This window comes from Calidris pugnax, unplaced genomic scaffold (assembly GCF_001431845.1).
Source record: "Calidris pugnax isolate Ruff unplaced genomic scaffold, ASM143184v1 scaffold404, whole genome shotgun sequence".
NCBI classification, from domain to species: domain Eukaryota; kingdom Metazoa; phylum Chordata; class Aves; order Charadriiformes; family Scolopacidae; genus Calidris; species Calidris pugnax.
The window spans coordinates 111,615-131,620 of NW_015091151.1; the positions used below are offsets into that span (position 1 = coordinate 111,615).

Consider the following 20,006-nt stretch of genomic DNA (forward strand, 5'->3'; position numbering starts at 1 on the left):
GCCTCGGCGCGGAGCCCGGCACGGTCCTCGTGGGCTCCCAGCACGGCCTTCTGGAGCTGGGCCCCGCCGGGGACTCGGTGAGAGCTGCCGGGAGCCGCGCCTCCCTGTCGCTGTCAGGCTCGGGGCAGGGCTGTGGCTTCGGGGGAGGGTGCCGGTACCTGTCAGGCTTTGGTCCGCCTGTCGCAAAGCTGGAGTAAAGCGTTGAGACCTCTTGTCTCGTCGGTGCCCGGCGGCAGCTGGCCCCGGGACTGGCGGCGGCTGCCCTCTGACAGGGCTCGCTGCGGGGTGTTAGAGCCTCCTGCTGCTCCTTGACACCCCTTGCTGCCGTTTCTTGGTGCCGAGAAGGCTGGCTGTGAGACTGCGCGGTGATGTGTGTGGTTTGCGGTGCTTTTGGAGTATTAAACCTGCCTCCAAGAGGGTGGGAGTGTTTGGTACGAGTCACTGTTGTCATTTAATCCTAAACAGGGTCCGGTGAACTGTTGTATCAGAAACACAACTCACAAAGCTGAAGTAAACAGGCAAAGGGATAGGGAAAAGTACACGAGGAAGCTTTTGAAACAGTGCTCTAGGGGGCAGAGGGAAAGCATCTCTTTAAAGAAAAAAAAATATTATTGAGACAGGAGTTCCTGTCAGAGCTGGGTTGCAGTGTCGTTTCTGGAAACACACTATGTGACTGAGGCATGTAGTTCCTTCAGTATGTTCATCTCCAAAGTTAGCTGGCAGAAGAGCTTTTGGGCTTTCCTGGGATATCATTTTTAAAGAAAGGTATTTTCTGAAAATCTCTATTGTAGTCTGTTTGTGAAAGCTATCAGCTAAGTTTTTTTTTTTAATTAAAAAGATCTGAAGCCCATCTGAAGTTGCTAAATATGTCAGGTTCCTTTTCTGTTCTTTTGGGAGGTATGTTTCAGTTCTTTATTGGTGTGTTTTTCTCCTCTGACAACCATATGTGTAAAACATTCAGGCAGCTAAGCTAGACAGATCTATCTTTATCTAAACTTTATTGTTTTGCTATACTTTAATACACATCTAAATAGTTTTCCTTTGAATTTTATTTTTTTTTATGCTGTGTCTGTAAAGTCTGAATGACATCTTAAAAGCGTTGGGGCACTTTAAGCAGGTATTCTCCTCTTAATGTTGACACTATATGGAGAAGTATGAAAAGGGGATTGAAAGATGATTAGTGAGACAAATTGGAAGATGTAGTATTGCCATTTATTATTTACTCCTTTATGTGAGTTTTCTCATTTTCTAGCGCATGGGAGGACCCTCACAATTTCCTGTGGATAAGTGAAGATGATTACTGGCATATTGGCTGTTTCCCGGTCCTATTCACATACTCACTTTTGCTGTGTAATACTTTGTGTTAATGGCAGAAGGATGAAATATACTCGTGGAAGTTATTGTGTCATTTCTGAAAAAAATCCCAGTGAGGTGATGTGTAGTTAATAAGTCCTTTGCCTCTCTGTCTCAAGGTGACAAGAGAAGTTTCCTTGACTGCGGAAGGTTTCATGCCTGAGGATGGAAGTGGTTGCATCGTGGGTATCGAAGATCTTCCAGAACAGGAGTGCGTGTGTGTTGCTACAGCAGCTGGAGACATCCTGCTGTGCAATCTCAGCACGAAGCAGGTAATGTGGCAGGCAAGACACGATACCAAGGGATTTCAAAGAAAAGGATGACACTGTTTTAATTTCTTCAGCGGGTAGTTGTATGTTTATTACTGAGCTGTGCTTAGGCTCCCTTGTCTGGGCAGATGAACTGATTTTTGTGGGAACCTTGATCAGGATTAAGGGCAGAATATATACTCCCTGAAAGAACCCAAATTGAAACCGTGTCTTGCCTGTCCAAAGCAGCATGTGGTAGAAATGCTAATCTCTAGGTATCTGGGCTCTCATACGTAAACATTCTGGAACTGTCTTTTGTTAGAAATGTTTGTTTTGTTTCATTCAACAAAAAGGGTAAAGTAAGACTTGGGACTTTTCTAAGTAGGAGACGATTTCCCTGCCTTGATGACTGATTGCTTTTTTCCTGGGGTGGTGCTGCACTGGCGTTCCTGAAATTTTCTGATCTTATTTTGGTCTTGCAGGTGGAATGTGTTGGAAGTGTGGACAGCGGTCTGAGTACTATGAGCTGGAGTCCTGACCAAGAGCTTGTTTTGCTTGCAACAGGTATCAACAACAGACTGTAAGCTTTCTCCCTTTAGGAGTGAAACTCACTATGTACAAAATGCAAAGATAGAAGAAGTAAAATACAAAGTTATGAAATTGGGACTAAGACTTAAAGACGGAAAAAAACCCCACCTGATCCTATATATGAGATTTCATTTTGTGATACATCCTTTGGTCATCCAAGCAGAAGCTGTTGAGGCCCAAAAAGCTGAGTTTTATAGAATGGTAGTTAGTTTTTCAGATCTTCCAAGGAAGGATATTCATCTTGCCTACTGCTTTATACCAGCATTTGATTTCTTAGTAACAAAAACTGCTTCCTGTCCTTTATTAGGAAATACATGTGTCACAGGCTCAACTTAGCTACAGATGTCTCAGTTAAAAAATAAAATTAGCCTCAAGCAAAATAGAGTCACAAAATGCTGGAGGTTGAAGGGGAACTCTGGAGATCATCTTTTCTAATCCCTTTGCTCAAAGCAGGTTACCTGGAGCAAGGTTTTGGATATCTCCAAGGGTCGAGACCCCACAACCTCTGAGGGCATCCTGTTTCTGTCTGTGACCACCGTCACAGTAAAGAATCGTTGTCGTATCTTTTAATGGAATTTGCTGTATTTTAGTTTGTGCCTGTTGCTTCCTCTGCTGTCACTTGGCACCACTAATAGTCTGTCTTCTTTACTGTACCCCACCTCCTACATAAGATTTTTATATACGCTGATGAGATTCCTCCTGAGCCTTTTCTCCAGAGCAGTCTGAATTCCTTAGCCTCCCTCCATGTGACAGATTCTCCAAGCCCTTAATCAGCGTGTGTGACCCTTCACTTGACTCATGCCAGTATGTCCTTGTCTGTCTTGTACTGGGGAACCCAAAACGGAGCCAGTACTCTACACGTGTCTCACCAATGCTGAGCAAAGGAGATGGATCATCTCCCTTGACGTGCTGGCAGCACTTCTAATACAGCCCGAAATGCTGTTGGTCACCTGTGCAGCAGGGACATACTGCTTGCTTATGTTCAATATGGTGTTGCCCAGGACACACTGGTCATTTTTTTTGCCAAGCTGCTCTCCAGTCATTTGGCTCCCAATCTATCCTAGTGCCTGATACTATTCTTTTCCAGAAGTAGGACATGTTTTTTTGTGGTGTTGAGCATTATGATGTTCCTGACAGCCCATCTCGCCTACCTGACAAAGTCCCCATGGACAGACAGCACAACCTTCGGATGTTCCTGCTACTCTTCCCAGTTTTGTGTCATCTAAGAGTTGCTGAGGGTCCCACTCTCCAGGTCATTAGTAAAGACATTAAACATTTGGCCTAGTGTCCAGGGACATGCCACTGGTGACTGATGTCAAACTGGACTGTTCGCCACTGATAACAACCTTTTGAGGTTGGCAGTTCAGCTGGTTTTCAGTCCAGTTCACTGTCCTTTTATCTGTTCCATCCTTCCTGAGTTTGTCTGTGGCGATGTTATGGGAGACAGTGTCAAAAGCCTTATTAGAATGAAGATAAATGACATCCGCTGGTCTTCCCGTATCCGCAGATAAGTCATCTCAATGTAGAAGGATGGTCAGGTGTGATTCCCTTCATAAATCCATGTCAACTGCTCCCAATCACCACCTTGTCCTTCATGTTTCAAGAGAAAAGATTTTAAAAGTACTAATACTTATTTTGAAGGGCTTACTTTGACAGTGGAAGGAACTTTTTGAGGTTAGTCCAGGAAGCATGTTTTTGAAGATAGAGACTTGAAAGTGTTTTTCTGTTCCAGCTTGAGATTTTCTGCTTTGAAGGATGTGTTGTCTTTAGTATCATAGTACCATTACAATTATTTCTATATTCAAGTCCACGACAGAACAGTAGGACAACACAGTAGAATTTTGGGGTTTTCTTTGCTGGAGATACAGTTACCAATGCTGTATTTAATGCCTACCCCGCAGGTCAGCAAACACTCATCATGATGACAAGGGATTTTGAACCAATTACTGAGAAGCAAATCCACCAAGATGAGTTTGGGGAAGGTAAGAGGTGCACTGAAATGAAGTTGTTCAAACTGAGGTCATTGGTGTGTTATAAGCGTGTAGAAAGTAAAGAAATGGAGCTGAGCACTTACCGAACCCCTGGAGGCATTTTTAGAATATAATGCAGCTGAAGGAGAACACCAATATTTGATTTGTCAGCATTAATTCAAGTAACTTCCCTGTACTAGAGGAGTTCCTGGCCTATGTAAATTTCCTGCAGGTTTTTAGAATTAAACTTGGATAGAAGGTGTGGGTGGCTTGGGCCTGTGGTTTTGTTTACCATGCAGAATAGCAGTGTAAATCTTCCACTACAATGATTATTTCTTCTTCAGGAAAGTTTGTTGCTCTTGGCTGGGGTAAAAAGGAGACACAGTTCCATGGATCAGAGGGAAAACAGGCAGCGCATCGCAAACAGACGGTATTATACTGCTTCTCTTATGTTAGGCCCATGCTGTCTCTGGGAAAACATGTATAAAGAGAGTTTCTGTTATTCTTGTGGTGCCAGTTTGCCACTGCCTTTCTGGTCTTCATAGGCTTCTTCTGTTTGTTTCTATTGTTATCTGAAATACAGCATTTTTATCCTCCTCCTAATTTAAGACAGCAGCTGTGAGTACTTAGGACTGTTCATACAAAGCTCAAAGCAATATTTGCATGCTCTAGAGCTTGCAGAAGTAAAACCACCCTTAAATCAGCATAACAGATTAGGCTGAATGTGTTATATACTAAAGTGTTCTTATGACCATGAGGCATAGCATGAAGTTTGGCTAAGAGAAGTAGAAACAACAGTAGTTCGAGCTCTCAGAAGGCAAGAGTAGAAGGATTTGGGCTACTGAGTACCATCGGTATTGTGAGGCAGCTCCATGTGCCTGCATATCTTACCTCTTTGTTTCTTTGTCTGGCACTTCCTTGTTTGGGTTTAGTTTTCTCTACTTTTTGTTTAGTGAAAAGTCAGGTAGCTAGAAACACTCCACTGCTGGATTTTTCTTCTTGTGTTTAAGTTCCAAAATAAAAACTGTCCTGCTGAAACCTGTCAGGCTCTAGAGAGCTGAGACATGAAATGTGGCCTGTTCTAGCTTTTCTGTTAGGAGGGAAAGGATGAGGCTTGGCTGTATCTGGGAAAATATGCCTCGTTTGACAAAGTTAAACCTTTGAACAGCTGCCTCTATACATATATTCTGTTGAGATATTTATTTCTTGTGTAGTTCTGCAAAGAACCTGTTTTCCTCAAAGAACAATACGTCTCATCCCACTTTCTCTCTGCCATATAGACTGCCCAGATGCCATGCTTTTCTCACCTTTCTCCTTCAAGGGGTTGTGACGCAAGGCATCGATCAGGAGCAAACCCTGATTCACCCTTGTGTCCAGCTTATGCACAGCTGGTCTATAAGCAGAGACCCTGGTGGAGGGGAAGGATGGCATGTGATCATGTGAAATAGTCATCCACACTTCCAGGAGGAGCAGATTGAATTTACAGGCAGTTTTAATTCTAGCATTTCCAAAAATAACATTCTGAGTAATTAAATTTTAAATTTGCAGCGTTAAGGTTCTTTAATGGATTGATTTCATGCCAAGGCTCTTGAAAGAGCTGGTTTAGCAATGCAGTCTGTTTAGACAAAGACAGCAGTTGCCTTCCCAAGCTTTGATGCAACTTTCTTTTGTGTAACTTCAGGAAGTGTCACCGACTTCAGTCTGGGATGACGGCAGGCCTCGGGTGACGTGGAGAGGAGATGGGCAGTTTGTTGCAGTGAGTGCTGTCTGTCCGGAAACAGGTATGGGACCAAACTTATTTCAAATGGCAAGGAGGCTTCTTGAGCAGAAATAGGCAAGGCAAGAACTGGCTGGTGTGTGTTGTCTCTTTGCACCTTAAAGCAAGGGTGAGTTGAGCTAGTGAATTGCTGTTTTCTCTGCTTTGGTGTTCTCAGAGGCATTTTATAGATGCAGACTTTTGAGCACTTTCTTTTGCAGTTTGGTTTTCAGCTCAGCAAGAAGCCAGGAGAGGTTACTATTGCGTAGTTACTGTCTGAACTGCTTCTTTCACCAGTGCTAAATCACACTCAACCTCTAAGCAATCTCTGATGGGCTCCTGATACCAAATGGATGAATCTGGGTTGCCATACCCACTGTCCCTCACACTAGCAGTTTGGCCTTGCACGCTTTTGTTTAAATACTGGTAATACTTTCCCAAGGTTTTGCCCTAAAGCCAAAGAGGTGATGACCACATATATTTCTTGTAAGATTGTAATTTATGTCTTCCATGATAAATATTACTGAGCATTTTAAATGGATTGGTTTATATATTGACCTTCACCAAACTGCATTGCTCTTCCACTGGTTTGGATTTTTACCTTCAGTACTTCAGATTATGGAGGATCTTGCATTTGCAGGGAGATTTTAACTTTTCTGTGGTGAAGGTTGGAAAGGGAAATGGCTAGGACTGAGCTACATCAGACTGAAATTCGTACTCTGTTCCTTTAGAGTCGTTCAGTTACTGTGGGAAAACTGCCTGAGACAGAATAAGTTCTTAGCCCTTAAGGTGTACAACTGAAATGTGTTGCGACGGAGGGAAGACATGAGCACTCAATATGAGTGACCAGCAAGCTTCGTTTATTTAGACACACTGCCATTCTTTTATGCACACTCATAATTAGCTCATACATATTGCAAAATGAGAGCTCATTATTGGTTAGTTCTAAAAAGACAGTTCCGCCCGAAATTCCTTTCTTACAGTTACATGTTTACCTTATCACAGACATTCTGTTGTTGGACCACAGCTGCCTTCAAGGCCAGAAGAACAACTTCAAGGCCTTGCAGTTATTGGGAGCTAGATAAGCTGAATACGGTGCTTATTAAGCTCTTGCTGGGCTAGCTGGCCCTTCTCAGCTAGCCAGTCTCCCACAATTCCCCCGTTTTTATTTTGGGCGATATAAGCTTGATTAATAATTCTCATTAAAAGAGTTTTGATACAAGAAAACACACAGCTTAAGCAAAGTAATACTATCACTATTATGATTAAGATCAACAATAAGTTCTTAGCCCTTAAGGTGTACAACTGAAATGTGTTGCGACGGAGGGAAGACATGAGCACTCAATATGAGTGACCAGCAAGCTTCGTTTATTTAGACACACTGCCATTCTTTTATGCACACTCATAATTAGCTCATACATATTGCAAAATGAGAGCTCATTATTGGTTAGTTCTAAAAAGACAGTTCCGCCCGAAATTCCTTTCTTACAGTTACATGTTTACCTTATCACAGACATTCTGTTGTTGGACCACAGCTGCCTTCAAGGCCAGAAGAACAACTTCAAGGCCTTGCAGTTATTGGGAGCTAGATAAGCTGAATACGGTGCTTATTAAGCTCTTGCTGGGCTAGCTGGCCCATGTCTACGTGACCCTTCTCAGCTAGCCAGTCTCCCACAGAAATGTTCTTCTCATTCATGTGCATTGAAACTTGCTCTTCTGCCCATATAAAGTTAGAAAAGTCTCTTCCCATGCTTTCTTAAACATTTCTCTCATTCCTCTCTCAACCTGTAGGTGCTCGGAAGGTCCGAGTATGGAACAGAGAGCTTGTGCTGCAGTCAACAAGTGAGCCTGTCTCAGGATTAGAACAAGCACTGTCCTGGAAGTGAGTAGCAAAGTAGTCTGCATGCTGGTAGTAGAGTGTTGCTTTTTATTCCCTGGTCACCGTCTTTGATCAGCATCAATTTAATTTCTCCTGTGTTTGTTTAATTTTCCCCAAAACTCAAAGAAAGCTTCCTTCTGATCCAACATGAGTAGCCCTTTAAACCCTGGAAAGCCTAATACTTGCATTATATGTGGGAAGAAGGGGTAGATTGTCTGCACAGACTCAATGTCAAGTGTTTTTGGACTCAACTGTATAAATAGGAATATGACAGGTCCCTTTGCCCATGCTGACATTTACTTGCTTCATTGGCTTTAAAAGGACAGCTACTGATTATGTGAGCAACCACTTTTCATTTGGCTCATTTTTTTTAAGGCCCTCTGGGAACCTGATAGCATCCACACAAGAAAAACCCAACAGACATGATGTGGTTTTCTTGGAGAAGAATGGGCTTCTTCACGGGGAGTTCACCCTCCCATTCCGGAAAGGACAGGTCAAAGTAAGTGCTGTGTCTGGGTTTCTTTGATTAGAGTGTAAAGGAAAGAAGGACTAGATCTCTTCCAGACTCTAGGAGGAAGCTTTTAACTTAATGCTTAGTGCAGGTCCTAATGGAAAAAGTGACCTGAAAAGAGAACAGTGAAGAAGCTTGTGGAGAAGATGCAGTGCCCTCTGCAGGCCATAGTACAGAGGCAAGTACAGGGGGATTGTAGCCCTGGGGTGCTTCAGGCCCCTGTACATTTTCTGCCCGGCAAATGCTTCAAAAATGCTGTTCAGGATGTCAGCTGTTGCAAGAATGAGGTGAAATACTCACGTTATGCCAAATAAGAGAATTGAGAAGCTAGTGTTAGGGTGTTACTTCAACTTCTGCCTTTGGATGCTGAGGTCTTTTGGCAGATGCTTCCAAGGAAAGCAAAGAGAAAACTGCCATATTTGTGGTTGTATCACTTCTTCATCTGTGTGGTACCAATGTGACAGGTTCTGCTTCAGGATGCTTTGGTCCAGCTGTTGGGAACTTTCCAACACACAGCTATGCTAGTGTATTAGCCCATGCATCTTACATTGTTGAAAATGAGGAGGAACTCATGGTCTTGCAAAACAATTGGGAGCATGCCCACCCTACACAGAAGCAGCAACATTATTAAGAGCCCTTTTTATTTCTGCAGGTTAATGAACTGCTTTGGAATGCAGATTCTACAATCCTGGCTATATGGCTGGAAGACGTGAAAGTGGAAGACTCCAACCCGAACAGCTACGGTGAGAGCACGATGTGAGGCTTTGGCTCTTACACTTGCCTGAAAATGTGGTTAGTAATAGATATTCCTCTGCAAATTAGGAGACACTGGGGAGTCCTGCCTACAGTTTTGAGACCCCTGTGCCTGTCTTAAAGAACTGGTATTTCAGCCTGAGCTCAAAGCATCTTCCAGGTTGCTGTAACTGGAAGTGGTATTGATGGAATGCTAAAGGTGTGAGGCCTTCCTAAAACGTGGATGTATTCTCACAAGGGGAGCTCAAAGAATACTAGAATTGACTCTTCTGCATGAAGTCTGTTGTTAAGTTTTCTTGTGCTGGGTCTTGTGTGACACAGCCCGTGCACTGAAGGCTAGAACTGTTATTTTCACTTTTCATTGCATTTAACCCACCCCTAGAAGAGGGTGGGGAGGGTTTGACATGGGTCTTAAGTAAAAGTCTGTAGTAACCATTTGTTTTTCTATAGTTCAGCTGTGGACTACAGGGAACTATCACTGGTACCTGAAGCAAAGTCTACATTTTGGTAGCTTGAAGGACAATCAGTTGGTGTCACTGCAGTGGGACCGAGAGAACCCATATAGACTGCATGTTCTCTGCCAGGGCTGGCGTTACCTCTCCTATGACTGGCATTGGACCACAGACCATGGGATGGGGGACAACAGCCAGCATGTGGCAAACGTGGCTGTCATAGATGGAGGTAAGCAGTGGGACTGCTTTGCAGCTCTAGGGTCAGAGGAGGTGGCATAGCCTTTTGGATGCAGGCTGGGTGGGATGTTGTAGTTCTTTTCATTGCGGTTTCTACCAAGCTGTTAGTGAGGGGGGCCATGCAATTAATGCATGCTTGAGAGGTATTTCAATGGAGTTAACTGCTAAGGGCACAGCAACTGTGTTTTCCTGTAACATTGTTCCTACTTTCAGTGAAGAACCTTACAAGAGCCTCACTAAGATTTGGACTGGGTTACAGCTTGGGTTTTTTTTCCTCTTTTCTTCCACAGATAAAGTGCTTGTCACGGCATTCCAGCATGCTGTTGTGCCTCCACCCATGTGTACCTATGAGCTCCAGCTCCAACAGGCAGTTAATCAGGTTGCATTTCACACAAATCCCAAACATAGTGGAGACATGGCTGTCCTGGATGCTGATAACAAGATCTCTGCGTACAGATATGGTGAGAGCATGTTGCACTGTCTTGTTAAAAGAAACCCTCTATCCCTGAGAGCAGTACCCTGGGGGAAGTAGTAGGGTGATGGTAGTTAGGAGTGAGATATATCTGGTTCAGCTGTGGACTCCAGCTCAGTTCTCTCATGTCCAGTAGTCTGGGTGTCACAGGAGCACTGTGGTGGTGCATTAGCTTTGTGAGAAGGCAGCATTGAGCACTTGGCTGTGCCAAGTGCTGGTAATATCCCCCTGCATAGCTTTGGCTCGAATAGAGTGCAGCAAGTGGTGTGTAATCTGTTCTGACGGCATGTTGCTGATTGGCACTGGAAGTGTCTGGGAGCAGCTACCTAAGGTCTATCTGAGACACCCAGCACTTTCCAAAGCAGTCCTGTATACACTGTAATAATCAGTATGTTGTGAGACCAGAGGCTGTTGCTGCTGTCTCCTGAGTTTTGTACTGTGACGTTACGAAGTAACTGTTACTCGGAGTAGGTGTTAATGAGGATTAGGTGTTGGCTGTCCATGTAGGAGTGATTTTCACAGTAGTTTTCTGTTTGATGAGAATGAAGAGGAGGGGTCTCTGTTGGAAGGATCTCTAAACTCTGCTTTGTTCTGTGTTTGCTAGGACAGAGCACAATGAATGACCCCACTGTCAGGTTCGGAGCTGTAGGTGGAAACGGATTTAAAGCAGCTGTGGAAACACCATACCTGGATAAAACCTACAGGTAATACAGAACTAGTACAGTTGCAGAGGGGAGAAGAGGGTAGTACCTGGCCGAGTGTTTCAGAGGTCACAACTCTGACCACTTGCCTGAAGATTTTGAAGAGCTTGTCAGAAAACGTGGTTTCGTTGTGCCAACACTGTGGCTGCAACTAGTGCTAAGGACTGGTCAACACAGTGGGCAGTTTATCTTGAGAAATGCCATTGACTGAGTACTTGATCTAGTGGGAGAGGTGACTATGTCAGTGAACAGCACTGAAGTAGCCTTTCCTGTGCCTGGTGCTCTTCCTCCACCATAGATGCTGGACTTTGTGCTCCTGCTTCTAGAGCCAAGGGAATCGCTGTGCAGTCCCAAGCCCATGATCACAGCAGGCTGAGCAACAGAGCTGCTTGCATGGCAGGGACAGTGACTGAGTTAAAAAAACCCACCCTGCTATACGTTTGTTCCCATACATAGTTGGCATGGAGTAGTACATTTGTTCCCATACATATTTGGCATGGGAGTAGAAAAGCAGTGGGGCTCCTTGCGGCTCATTCTTAATCTCCAGCCCAGCCTGTGGCAAGATTCATGCTTTGCATGTCTTTGTGTTTGTGCACTTCTAGCCATGCTGTGTGTCTGAACAGCCAGTCTGTGCCTAGGAAGACCTTCACCTCTTCAGTGAGGTGGCCTACCGAAATCAGGATCTGTTTGCTTCTCAGTCTCTCTTATTTTGTGACAGACTTGATGTGGGCAGTGACAACAATGAAGTAATGAATCCTCTGGGGCTCCGATTTCTCACCTGGCTGCCAGATGACAGCTTCCTGGTGGTTGGTCAGGGTCAGCGTGCTGCTCAGTCTGTCCTTCACCATCTGACTGCAGGGCCTTATGTGGCTGGAGCCAAAGAAGAGCGCCTGACTTTACGGTAATAGAGATCTGTCAGTTGTGGGTGAAGTCTGAGGGCACCTCTGTGCACAGTCTAGAAGGAATTAAGTCTTTCAGTAGACATGCAGCCTGGAGGGTGTGGGCTGGGGAATTCGGCTCTCTTGCTGCAAGAGAACTGAACAGCTCAAGAAGCTGCCTACTGGTAAGCACTTGCCTGTAGTATCAATGCCTACACCATGACAAGAGGGCGTATGCTAGCATGCCTGTGCTGGTACCAGATAGCTCTATTCCTTTGTCTGAATTCCAGGCACTCAGGGGACTGAACTCCTCCATTCTACCCTTTGCCCACCATCGTCAAGGTCCAGAAGGGTTCTGGTAGCCCTTGTTATTCCTGTCCTCCACACCTGCTGGGTGTCGTGGGGTCAGCTGAACTAAAACAAGATCACAAGAGGAAACCACTTGTGGTACAGAAATCTGCTTTCTAAAGGGATCCTGCCAGTTGCTTTCTGCTGCACTCACATGGCAAAGACAGGCTGATTTGCATATGAACAAAAGATTAGAAGAAAAGAAGTGTGGGCTCTGCAGAGTGCTATAAGTATGCAGACAGTGACTAGCACAGTTAGGCTGATGCCTGTTGGCTGGAGTTGCTGGTGCTCTGTGCAGCCAGTGTCAGCTGACATAGGTGTGAAATGACTGCAGAAGATCCTTACACAAACAAGGTTATCTGTCCATGCTGGAGATGTGCATTCTTCCACCTGGCCACAAGAAGTGCAGGATCTAGGTGTTAAATGAATCTCATGTGACTGATGTTCTGTGTCTTGCTCCAGATTGTCTGTGCCTGTAGATGGAGAAGTGATCAGCCTATGCTGCAGCCCAGTGACCAAAACTGTAGCTCTGCAGCTGGCTAATAGACAGATCCTGAAATACCTCTGGGGTAAGCTGTCGCCTATTGAAGTACCTGGTCTTGGGGTGTGGTTATTACAGATTTCTCAAAACATTTAATGAGATGATTTGACTTTCAGGGACATGGGTGACTCTTGCTGGTAGCTGGTCCTGCCTCTCATACTCCCTCTGCTCCCAGAAATGGGCCAAAATTAGTGATTTGTGTCAGAAAGCAGTTAAATTTTGTTGAGAATGATAGTTCAGACTTTATGATTTGAAAAGGAATAACTGGTTTAGTGATTTCAGAAGTGCTGACTGACAGCTGCACCCTTGGCACTTCTCTGTTGTTCCACAGTGGAATAAAGGTGCTGCAGAGACCCTAGAAGTTACCATCTCCTTGTCTGCCTTGTCCTGGACTTTTGTTTGTGTCAGCGTTCCTCCTGTCTTTAGGATAGTGTAGCTTATTCCCAGCTCCAGTTTTCTTGAGATACACGTCGTGGTTGTAATGTCTGAATCTTTGATTGGCTGGAAATCAGTGTGATCTTCTTTGTTCTTCAGAGGCTTCTACTCCGGTCCTTGAGCCCTGGCGGACTAGCAGTGGCTCTGCTGTTCAGTTCCCCTACCCTTGCGTGCAGACTTCTATCACAAGGATCAGTGGTGAAGTAAGTAAGACTGTGAGCAGATTAAATTCCCTACTCAGTTGTTCTCCGTGTCATATGTGCACCATGATCCTCTGCCCTGGGTCCACTGATACTTCTTAACTGCATTCTTCATAAGGCCATGTGCAGAGCTGAGGGCATATCTTTGTCTTCTAGAGCGTTTCTCATTACTTGCAATTAACACCCAATCTCCCCATTCTATGAATACAGTGAATAATGTCATTGAAGAGCAAAAAATGTCAGATCTAAAATTTGGAGCAGTCACTGCACTGCTTTTTTTAAAACAGCATTTTGCTCTGTTTTATCTGAACTTACCCTATTAGCAAATAGGGCTGCATTGAGTTGCTGCAGATCTTCTTTCTTGATAGTTACAGCAGCTTAAGGAATGACTGGCTATTTTGCTGGTAGTTTCAGGGTTTGTTCCCTTCAGCATGCATCCCGGTGAATGCTGCATGGAGTTGCTTTGCTCTGCTCTGTACTAGGGCTTTTCCTCTGGTATTTTGGACCAAATACTGCTGAATAAAAAATGAAATTATCTGGCATGGTTTCTGCTTCAATTTTCTTACTGTGCAGCCTCTGTTACAGGGTAGACCAAGCTGTTTCTAACCAGAAGTGTTTAAAGACACTTTAGTAAACCCTTCTAGTGTAGAGGTTGCATGACTTCCTATTCAGCTTCTTTAAGGAATTCACATGAGGTACTCAGTCCCTAATTTTAAGGCACTTCAATCCAGTGCTAGTCAGTGTTGTGAAACTGGAGGTTGTGACACTGAGAGCTTATACTTGTCATCTTTTTTATTTACAGGAGATGATCTTGGGCCTCACAGATCGATGCCGGTTTTTTGTTAATGATATTGAGGTACCAGAGTTTTTGCCCCTCATTGCATCCCCTTTTCCTCTGCCAAAGGCAGCCTTCCTGTTCTGCTCTATACAGCAATAAACAGCATCATTTTTCTGCAGGTTGCTTCCAACATCACTTCATTTGCAACATACAATGAGTTTTTGTTGGTGACAACAAACTCCCACACCTGTCAATGCTTCTGCTTGAAGAACATATCAGTGAAAGGTAAACACCAGGTCTGGCTGCCTGATGCCGGCAGCTCGTGGCCATCGTCTTGGAACCACAAGATGTCCCCACTTTTCACGTCCAAACCTGCTGTATATGGGTCACTCAATGCAACCGCTTAAGAAACGGAGAAAAAGAGCTGATCTCAAGGACAGGGAACTGACGTTATGTATCATGTGCTCCTCCCGGGGGCAGGATTTGTCCTGCAGTTGTTACTTCACTGTTTTCAGCAGCTTAGCCTTGCACTCTCTCCCTCCCCTCCTCATCCAAAAAAAGAAAGGGTTATATGCTCTTTGTGTGGTAGAGGAGGGATCCTAGTAGAAAGAGTTTCTAGTGGTGTCCAGCTATGAGAGGTATGAGGATCCTGGAAAATGCAGGATGACAACTTACTGGTCCTTTACGTCTTCAGTGCTTATCTGGTCTGTTGGGCTTTGTGATCCGGTTGTGTAGATGACATATCTCTACTTTGTGTACGGCAGTCCTTAGCACTAAGAGGTCCTCTTCCAGTCCGGAACCGTTGAAGATCACTGGTGTATTGTTGACTCAGTTGGTCGAGTACTACCTTGCAGGGCCACACAGGAAAGCCTGAATGTGGCACTGGTGTGCCATGTGTGCTGATAAATGTGCTGTCTTCAGCCCTTCAGGCTGGCCTGAGCAGCGCTGCCGCACCCAACAGCGAGACCCTGCGCAAGGTGGAGCGAGGTTCACGTATCATCACTGTTGTGCCCCAGGACACAAAGGTTGTGCTGCAGGTCAGTGCTCTGCCCGTGTCTGCTGAGATCTGCTGTTGGGGTGTAGGGGGACCATCTCAGTGGGCAGCTGGCCTATCTCCAAACAGCGTGTGCGCTGCTACAAAGCTGCTGCCCTGTCCTACTGCAGCACAGCGCCTCGCAAATCCCCAGCTACCTGGTGGGATGCAGAAGGATTTGGAGCGTGCCTGTGGGAGTTAGGCTCAGCACAGGCAGATGGATATGCACAGAGCTAGGAAGGGCTCTAACGGCTGCGGTAGCGTAGTGCTACATATCGTGGCCTCTCAGGCTCACCTCTACTTGTATTTGGTAGCATCCCTCCGTTAGCCTTGGCACTAAGTTTGAAGTGCTGACCTCACTCTTCAGAACCAGCAGAGGTTCACAGAATGGAGAAGGATGTCACTTCTGGAGCTGTGTAGCTCAACATCCTCCTTAAAGCAAGGCTAACATGAAAGCTAGGTCAGGTTGCTCTGGGTCTTGGCTGGTTGAGTCCAGGCTCTGAAGGAAAGGATGTTTCTGAGCTGAGAGAATTTTCAGATATTTTTCCATAGTCATTGAAATTGTGTGTTCTTTGAAGTGAAAAAATAGACCAATGCACCTGCAAGTAGCAGACAGGTCTAGAAAATTGGCCAGTCCTCATTTTGCCTTCAATGTAGGCAGAGTAACTACAAATAAATAATTGTGTGGATCTCATTATAGATGCCGAGAGGAAATCTGGAGACTGTTCACCACCGAGCTCTGGTTCTTGCCCAGATTCGGAAGTGGCTAGACAGGTAAATGGCACTGGTTTATTCTGGTCTTCCTTCCCCCAATCTGCACTGTTAGAGGCTGGCTGGCCTGGTTTTGTTGTGCTGGAGAAGGGAGGGAGCTAAACTCAAAGGAATTGACTTTGTTAGTGGGAATGAAACTGTTTCTGGGCCTACCAGCTAGAAGTCCAGCTTTCAGCAGTCCTAGGTGCTTCCCACTTCACCACTGGAGGGCTTATATGTGTGCTGAGACTGTGCGGGTGGGAGAAATCTTTGTCTACTCCCCTGTCCAGACATCTCATTCACTTTGTGATGAAGCTTTTCATGTTTGTCTGTTTCTTTAATTGATTTACATTGAAGTTTCCTGAAACAGAAGCTGGTCCATTAGATTGAAATGTAGTTCTCCGTTTCAAGAGAGGGGAAAAAAGTAGTGCAAGGCCTGTGTTGCTTTCTCAAGCTGGCTTGCTGGTCTGTCCCACTGCAGAGTCTTGGCAATGAACAGGACTGACATCGCATATTTTTTCTGGAAGGCAATCTACACAGCTAATTGCTTATGCTATTCCTTTCCCAGGGGGTGTGCGCTTACCTCTAGTCAGTTGCCTTTATTTCAAATATTGTACCAATCCACTACCTAAATTATCCCCCTTAACTTTCTCCTCCAGGCTTATGTTCAAGGAAGCCTTTCAGTGTATGAGAAAGCTGCGAATCAACCTCAATCTTCTCTATGACCACAATCCCAAGGTAAGTATGCCCAATTCTGTTGTGTTATTTTCCATATCCATCTAGCCTGGAATTTGTTGATGTTGAACAATGAGCTCAAAAGAGCAGGTGGTGCTGTCAGTTCTGCTTTAAGCAGAGATGGCTGCTCTGCACTGCTGCATCCTCATGCAGGCAGACTGGATTTCCTTCATCTTGTACATTCAGAGAAGGTCTTTGAATTTGTTCTTGTACTTAATGTACTTTTTCAGAATAACAGTAGTAATGCTCTTGTTCATTTCAGGTATTCCTGGAAAACGCGGAAACCTTTATCAGGCAAATAGATTCTGTGAACTATATCAACTTGTTTTTCACAGAACTGAAGTAAGTATAATTCTGCAAATGAAAGAATGCACGTGATCAGTGGTGGTACCTTATTTTGTCAAAATATTGGCAGCTCTTCAGCGTGGGTTCAAGGAGTCAGTCAGAAATCTGGAATGTTGGGTCATAAAGACTCAAATAAGCTCATTAGTATCAGGAGTAGTCAGAGTGTCTGGTTGGGAATTCCAGCTTGCAGGCAGCCACTAGGTTTTTCCGGCAAGGGATTAGTACATCATCTGACTGCTTTCACTGGTCTTCTGGTTTGCTCTACGGGGGTAAATGTGAACAGAGAAAGTTTTTTGTTCCCTCATGAGAGGAGTAAGACAGCACTGCATATCTGAAACCTGAGGCCAAGATACTTGTCTAGATACCTGAATCAGGTCGCCTGACTTCCTTCTCAAAGGTTGAGTGGCAGGAGGCTTTAGGGCATTGGTAGCTTCAGGACTTCTCAAAGTAGCTGAACTAAATAATTGTTGAGGAACTGGACCTATCACTTAGGTGTTCTGTTTTGTTTTCAATTTTGACCTGACCTTAAATCTTTGCTAGAAATAAAAGCAAATGGATTAATTTTCAGACGTACTCTCTGCTCAGCATCTCCATAGTAGATTTAGTAGAAGTCAGCTGTACCTGAAAATCTTGCCTTCTGATTTTTTTGTGGAACTAAAATAGTTGTTCTGACTAGTTTTTTTCAATGCCTCTCTTGGCTGAGGATCAATTGGGAAAGATGAGAGATGTGAGAGAGCTTTCTGGTAGCGTGGCAGGTTGTGTGTGTCAGAACTGACTGACATGAGCTGTTTTGTTGAGTGCTTATTTTCTGCATGCATTTCTGTTTCCTAATGGTGTTGTCTTTGTGCTGGGCTATGTGATGGACCGTGCTGGTATTCATGGTATCTGTTTTTATTTAGAGAGGAAGATTTCACGAAGAGTATGTACCCATCTCTGAATGGTAGTAGCAATGCTCAACCACCCCAGCGTCCTGATCAGAAAAAAGTAAACCTCATATGTGATGTGATGAGAGCTGCCATGGAACACGTTGACCCTCAAAAGTGAGTATTTTCTTATTGTAGGTGAAGGAACCATTAGAAGATCTCTAGTGAGTCATTCGCAGAAGGCACAGCTGCCCTTAACATCAGTTAATTTGCTTCAGATTCTCTGAGGTGAGCCACAAAACTTATGTAGCCATACCTTCCATCTGCTGAGGATGCTGTCCTGAAAACCACAACATCTAATAATTCCACACAAAAAAACTTTTTCCTAGCAGAATTAAAGTAATAGGTGGAGGTTGCTTTATAAGGGTTTAAGAAATACACTCAGTGCATTTCTTAACTGTTCCTGCAATTAGGAGCAGTGTGTGTGGCGTAGGGGACAGAGACATATGAGCAAGATTGTCATCTCAGGGAGATGTTGGATTTTGGGAGCAGCTGGCTTTTTGCAAAGATCTCGGCTGTTCCATTTGAAACTGATCTACTTTTGTAAACATTCAGCTCCATATTTCTGAATGATTAACTTTTTGGTAACCATGCTCCTTGGATGAATCAACACCAGACAAGGATAAAGGGTGGGAAAATAGGATAATAACAGTGGTTAGTGAAGCAGCGTTAAACCATTGGCAGTTTATATATGAAACAGTGGAAAGAGGAGCAACAGATGGTGGGTTGCTGCTGAACCCTGAAAATGTAGATGCTTTTCAGCGAATGGTTTCAGAAAACAAACCTTCACCTTAGCTGAGAAAGCTATTTTGAAATAATACATGGAAAATGTATGAAAGTGGAAATAACATCCTAGAAAGCTTTCCTTTTATAAAAGACCATTTTCATGCTGAATTTGTTTTGGAAAACTGTATCCAGCTTTCAGAGAGGTTTTATATCGTCATTATGCTGGCTGGCGTGGTAACGAAGCTCATCCTATTCAAAATGCACCTCCAGTCTTGTAACATGTTGAGGGAGACATGCTGAGTAGAAAAACCTTTCTGGTATATTCTGTTCTCTTCCCATTTTTCCTGCTTTCCTTCGAAAAGATTGAAATACCTGAGTAGTTTTTGTTTTGTTGTTTGTTTTGTGGTTTTTTTAATTAAAATGTAAACTAGAACTTGCACAAACTGTGCTAAAATGGGAAGAAGCAGTGTTTCTGCCTTCTTGCTTTTTGATTTACTGCTTTTTTTCTTCAGATACTGCCTGTCGATACTGACAGCACACGTAAAGAAAAATCCTCCAGAACTGGAAACTGCTCTCCAGAAGGTTCATGATCTTCGAGGTGTTGTATCAGGAACTCAGAAGTTTTGAAAATGGGTGGTTTGCAGGCACTTTCATTGTTAGCATGGCTCACCCTGAAAATTATTTTAAGGTTGCTGTTCATTTAGTCAACCAGAAAACAGAAATGTACTTGAAAGTAGCTGTGTATTAATGGAACAGCAGCATATTAGCTAAAATACACTGCAGTACATGCCCTTAGCTCATCCTTTAGTCTAGGTGTGTCAGCAGATAGCCCAGAGTTGGAGCTGTTTTCTCTTTCCAATCAGAACTCCGGTTATCCCAGCCTGGAATCGGAGGTTCCCATGCAGGTTTCTGGTATCTCAAACTGGCAAACTTTGATTTTATTCTGTGCTGATACTTCTGACTTGTCAGTGTTGCACACTTAACAAGTTACTATGCTTGGACTGGTCCTTGAAGTTGCCCAGGAACGGCAAAGTAACCCCTCCTACAAGATAGAACAAGCCATTAGTTTGATGGACCCTATCTGGTGTCAGGGATGTGCTTGATAATGCACCCCTCCCTGAGAGTGGGGTTCCACTGTTGATGGTGTAACTGAGAGCATGCTGCTTTATTTTGTTACAGAAAGCATTACTCCAGACGTCAACGCTGTGAGTGCAGAAGAAGCACTGAAGTACCTGCTTTTCCTTGTGGATGTCAATGAATTGTATGATTATTCCTTGGGGACCTATGACTTTGATTTAGTCGTCATGGTGGCAGAAAAGTCTCAAAAGGTCTTGGTTTATAGTTCCAGCCAAGGAACTATTTTTCTTCTTTCCCAAAATTTCTTGTAGTCTGCA

The 20,006-nt window shown here is 44.2% G+C and overlaps 1 protein-coding gene across 1 annotated transcript in view; it reads left to right on the forward strand.

The window, feature by feature from the left end:
• Positions 1 to 6: 6 nt before the first annotated feature.
• IKBKAP (inhibitor of kappa light polypeptide gene enhancer in B-cells, kinase complex-associated protein) overlaps positions 7 to 20,006 on the forward strand; it is a 30,443-nt gene continuing 10,443 nt past the window's right edge. The window contains exons 1-24 of the mRNA XM_014959228.1: positions 7 to 77; positions 1,473 to 1,625; positions 2,084 to 2,165; positions 4,091 to 4,171; positions 4,504 to 4,589; positions 5,841 to 5,940; positions 7,707 to 7,797; positions 8,170 to 8,293; positions 8,958 to 9,048; positions 9,509 to 9,739; positions 10,038 to 10,208; positions 10,824 to 10,923; positions 11,639 to 11,821; positions 12,609 to 12,715; positions 13,222 to 13,325; positions 14,125 to 14,178; positions 14,280 to 14,385; positions 15,022 to 15,137; positions 15,834 to 15,907; positions 16,543 to 16,621; positions 16,881 to 16,960; positions 17,863 to 18,003; positions 19,125 to 19,210; positions 19,792 to 19,940. Coding sequence (XP_014814714.1) covers positions 1,509 to 1,625; positions 2,084 to 2,165; positions 4,091 to 4,171; positions 4,504 to 4,589; positions 5,841 to 5,940; positions 7,707 to 7,797; positions 8,170 to 8,293; positions 8,958 to 9,048; positions 9,509 to 9,739; positions 10,038 to 10,208; positions 10,824 to 10,923; positions 11,639 to 11,821; positions 12,609 to 12,715; positions 13,222 to 13,325; positions 14,125 to 14,178; positions 14,280 to 14,385; positions 15,022 to 15,137; positions 15,834 to 15,907; positions 16,543 to 16,621; positions 16,881 to 16,960; positions 17,863 to 18,003; positions 19,125 to 19,210; positions 19,792 to 19,940 — 2,553 coding nt within the window. The 5' untranslated portion in view covers positions 7 to 77; positions 1,473 to 1,508. The remainder of the gene's footprint in view (positions 78 to 1,472; positions 1,626 to 2,083; positions 2,166 to 4,090; positions 4,172 to 4,503; positions 4,590 to 5,840; positions 5,941 to 7,706; positions 7,798 to 8,169; positions 8,294 to 8,957; positions 9,049 to 9,508; positions 9,740 to 10,037; positions 10,209 to 10,823; positions 10,924 to 11,638; positions 11,822 to 12,608; positions 12,716 to 13,221; positions 13,326 to 14,124; positions 14,179 to 14,279; positions 14,386 to 15,021; positions 15,138 to 15,833; positions 15,908 to 16,542; positions 16,622 to 16,880; positions 16,961 to 17,862; positions 18,004 to 19,124; positions 19,211 to 19,791; positions 19,941 to 20,006) is intronic.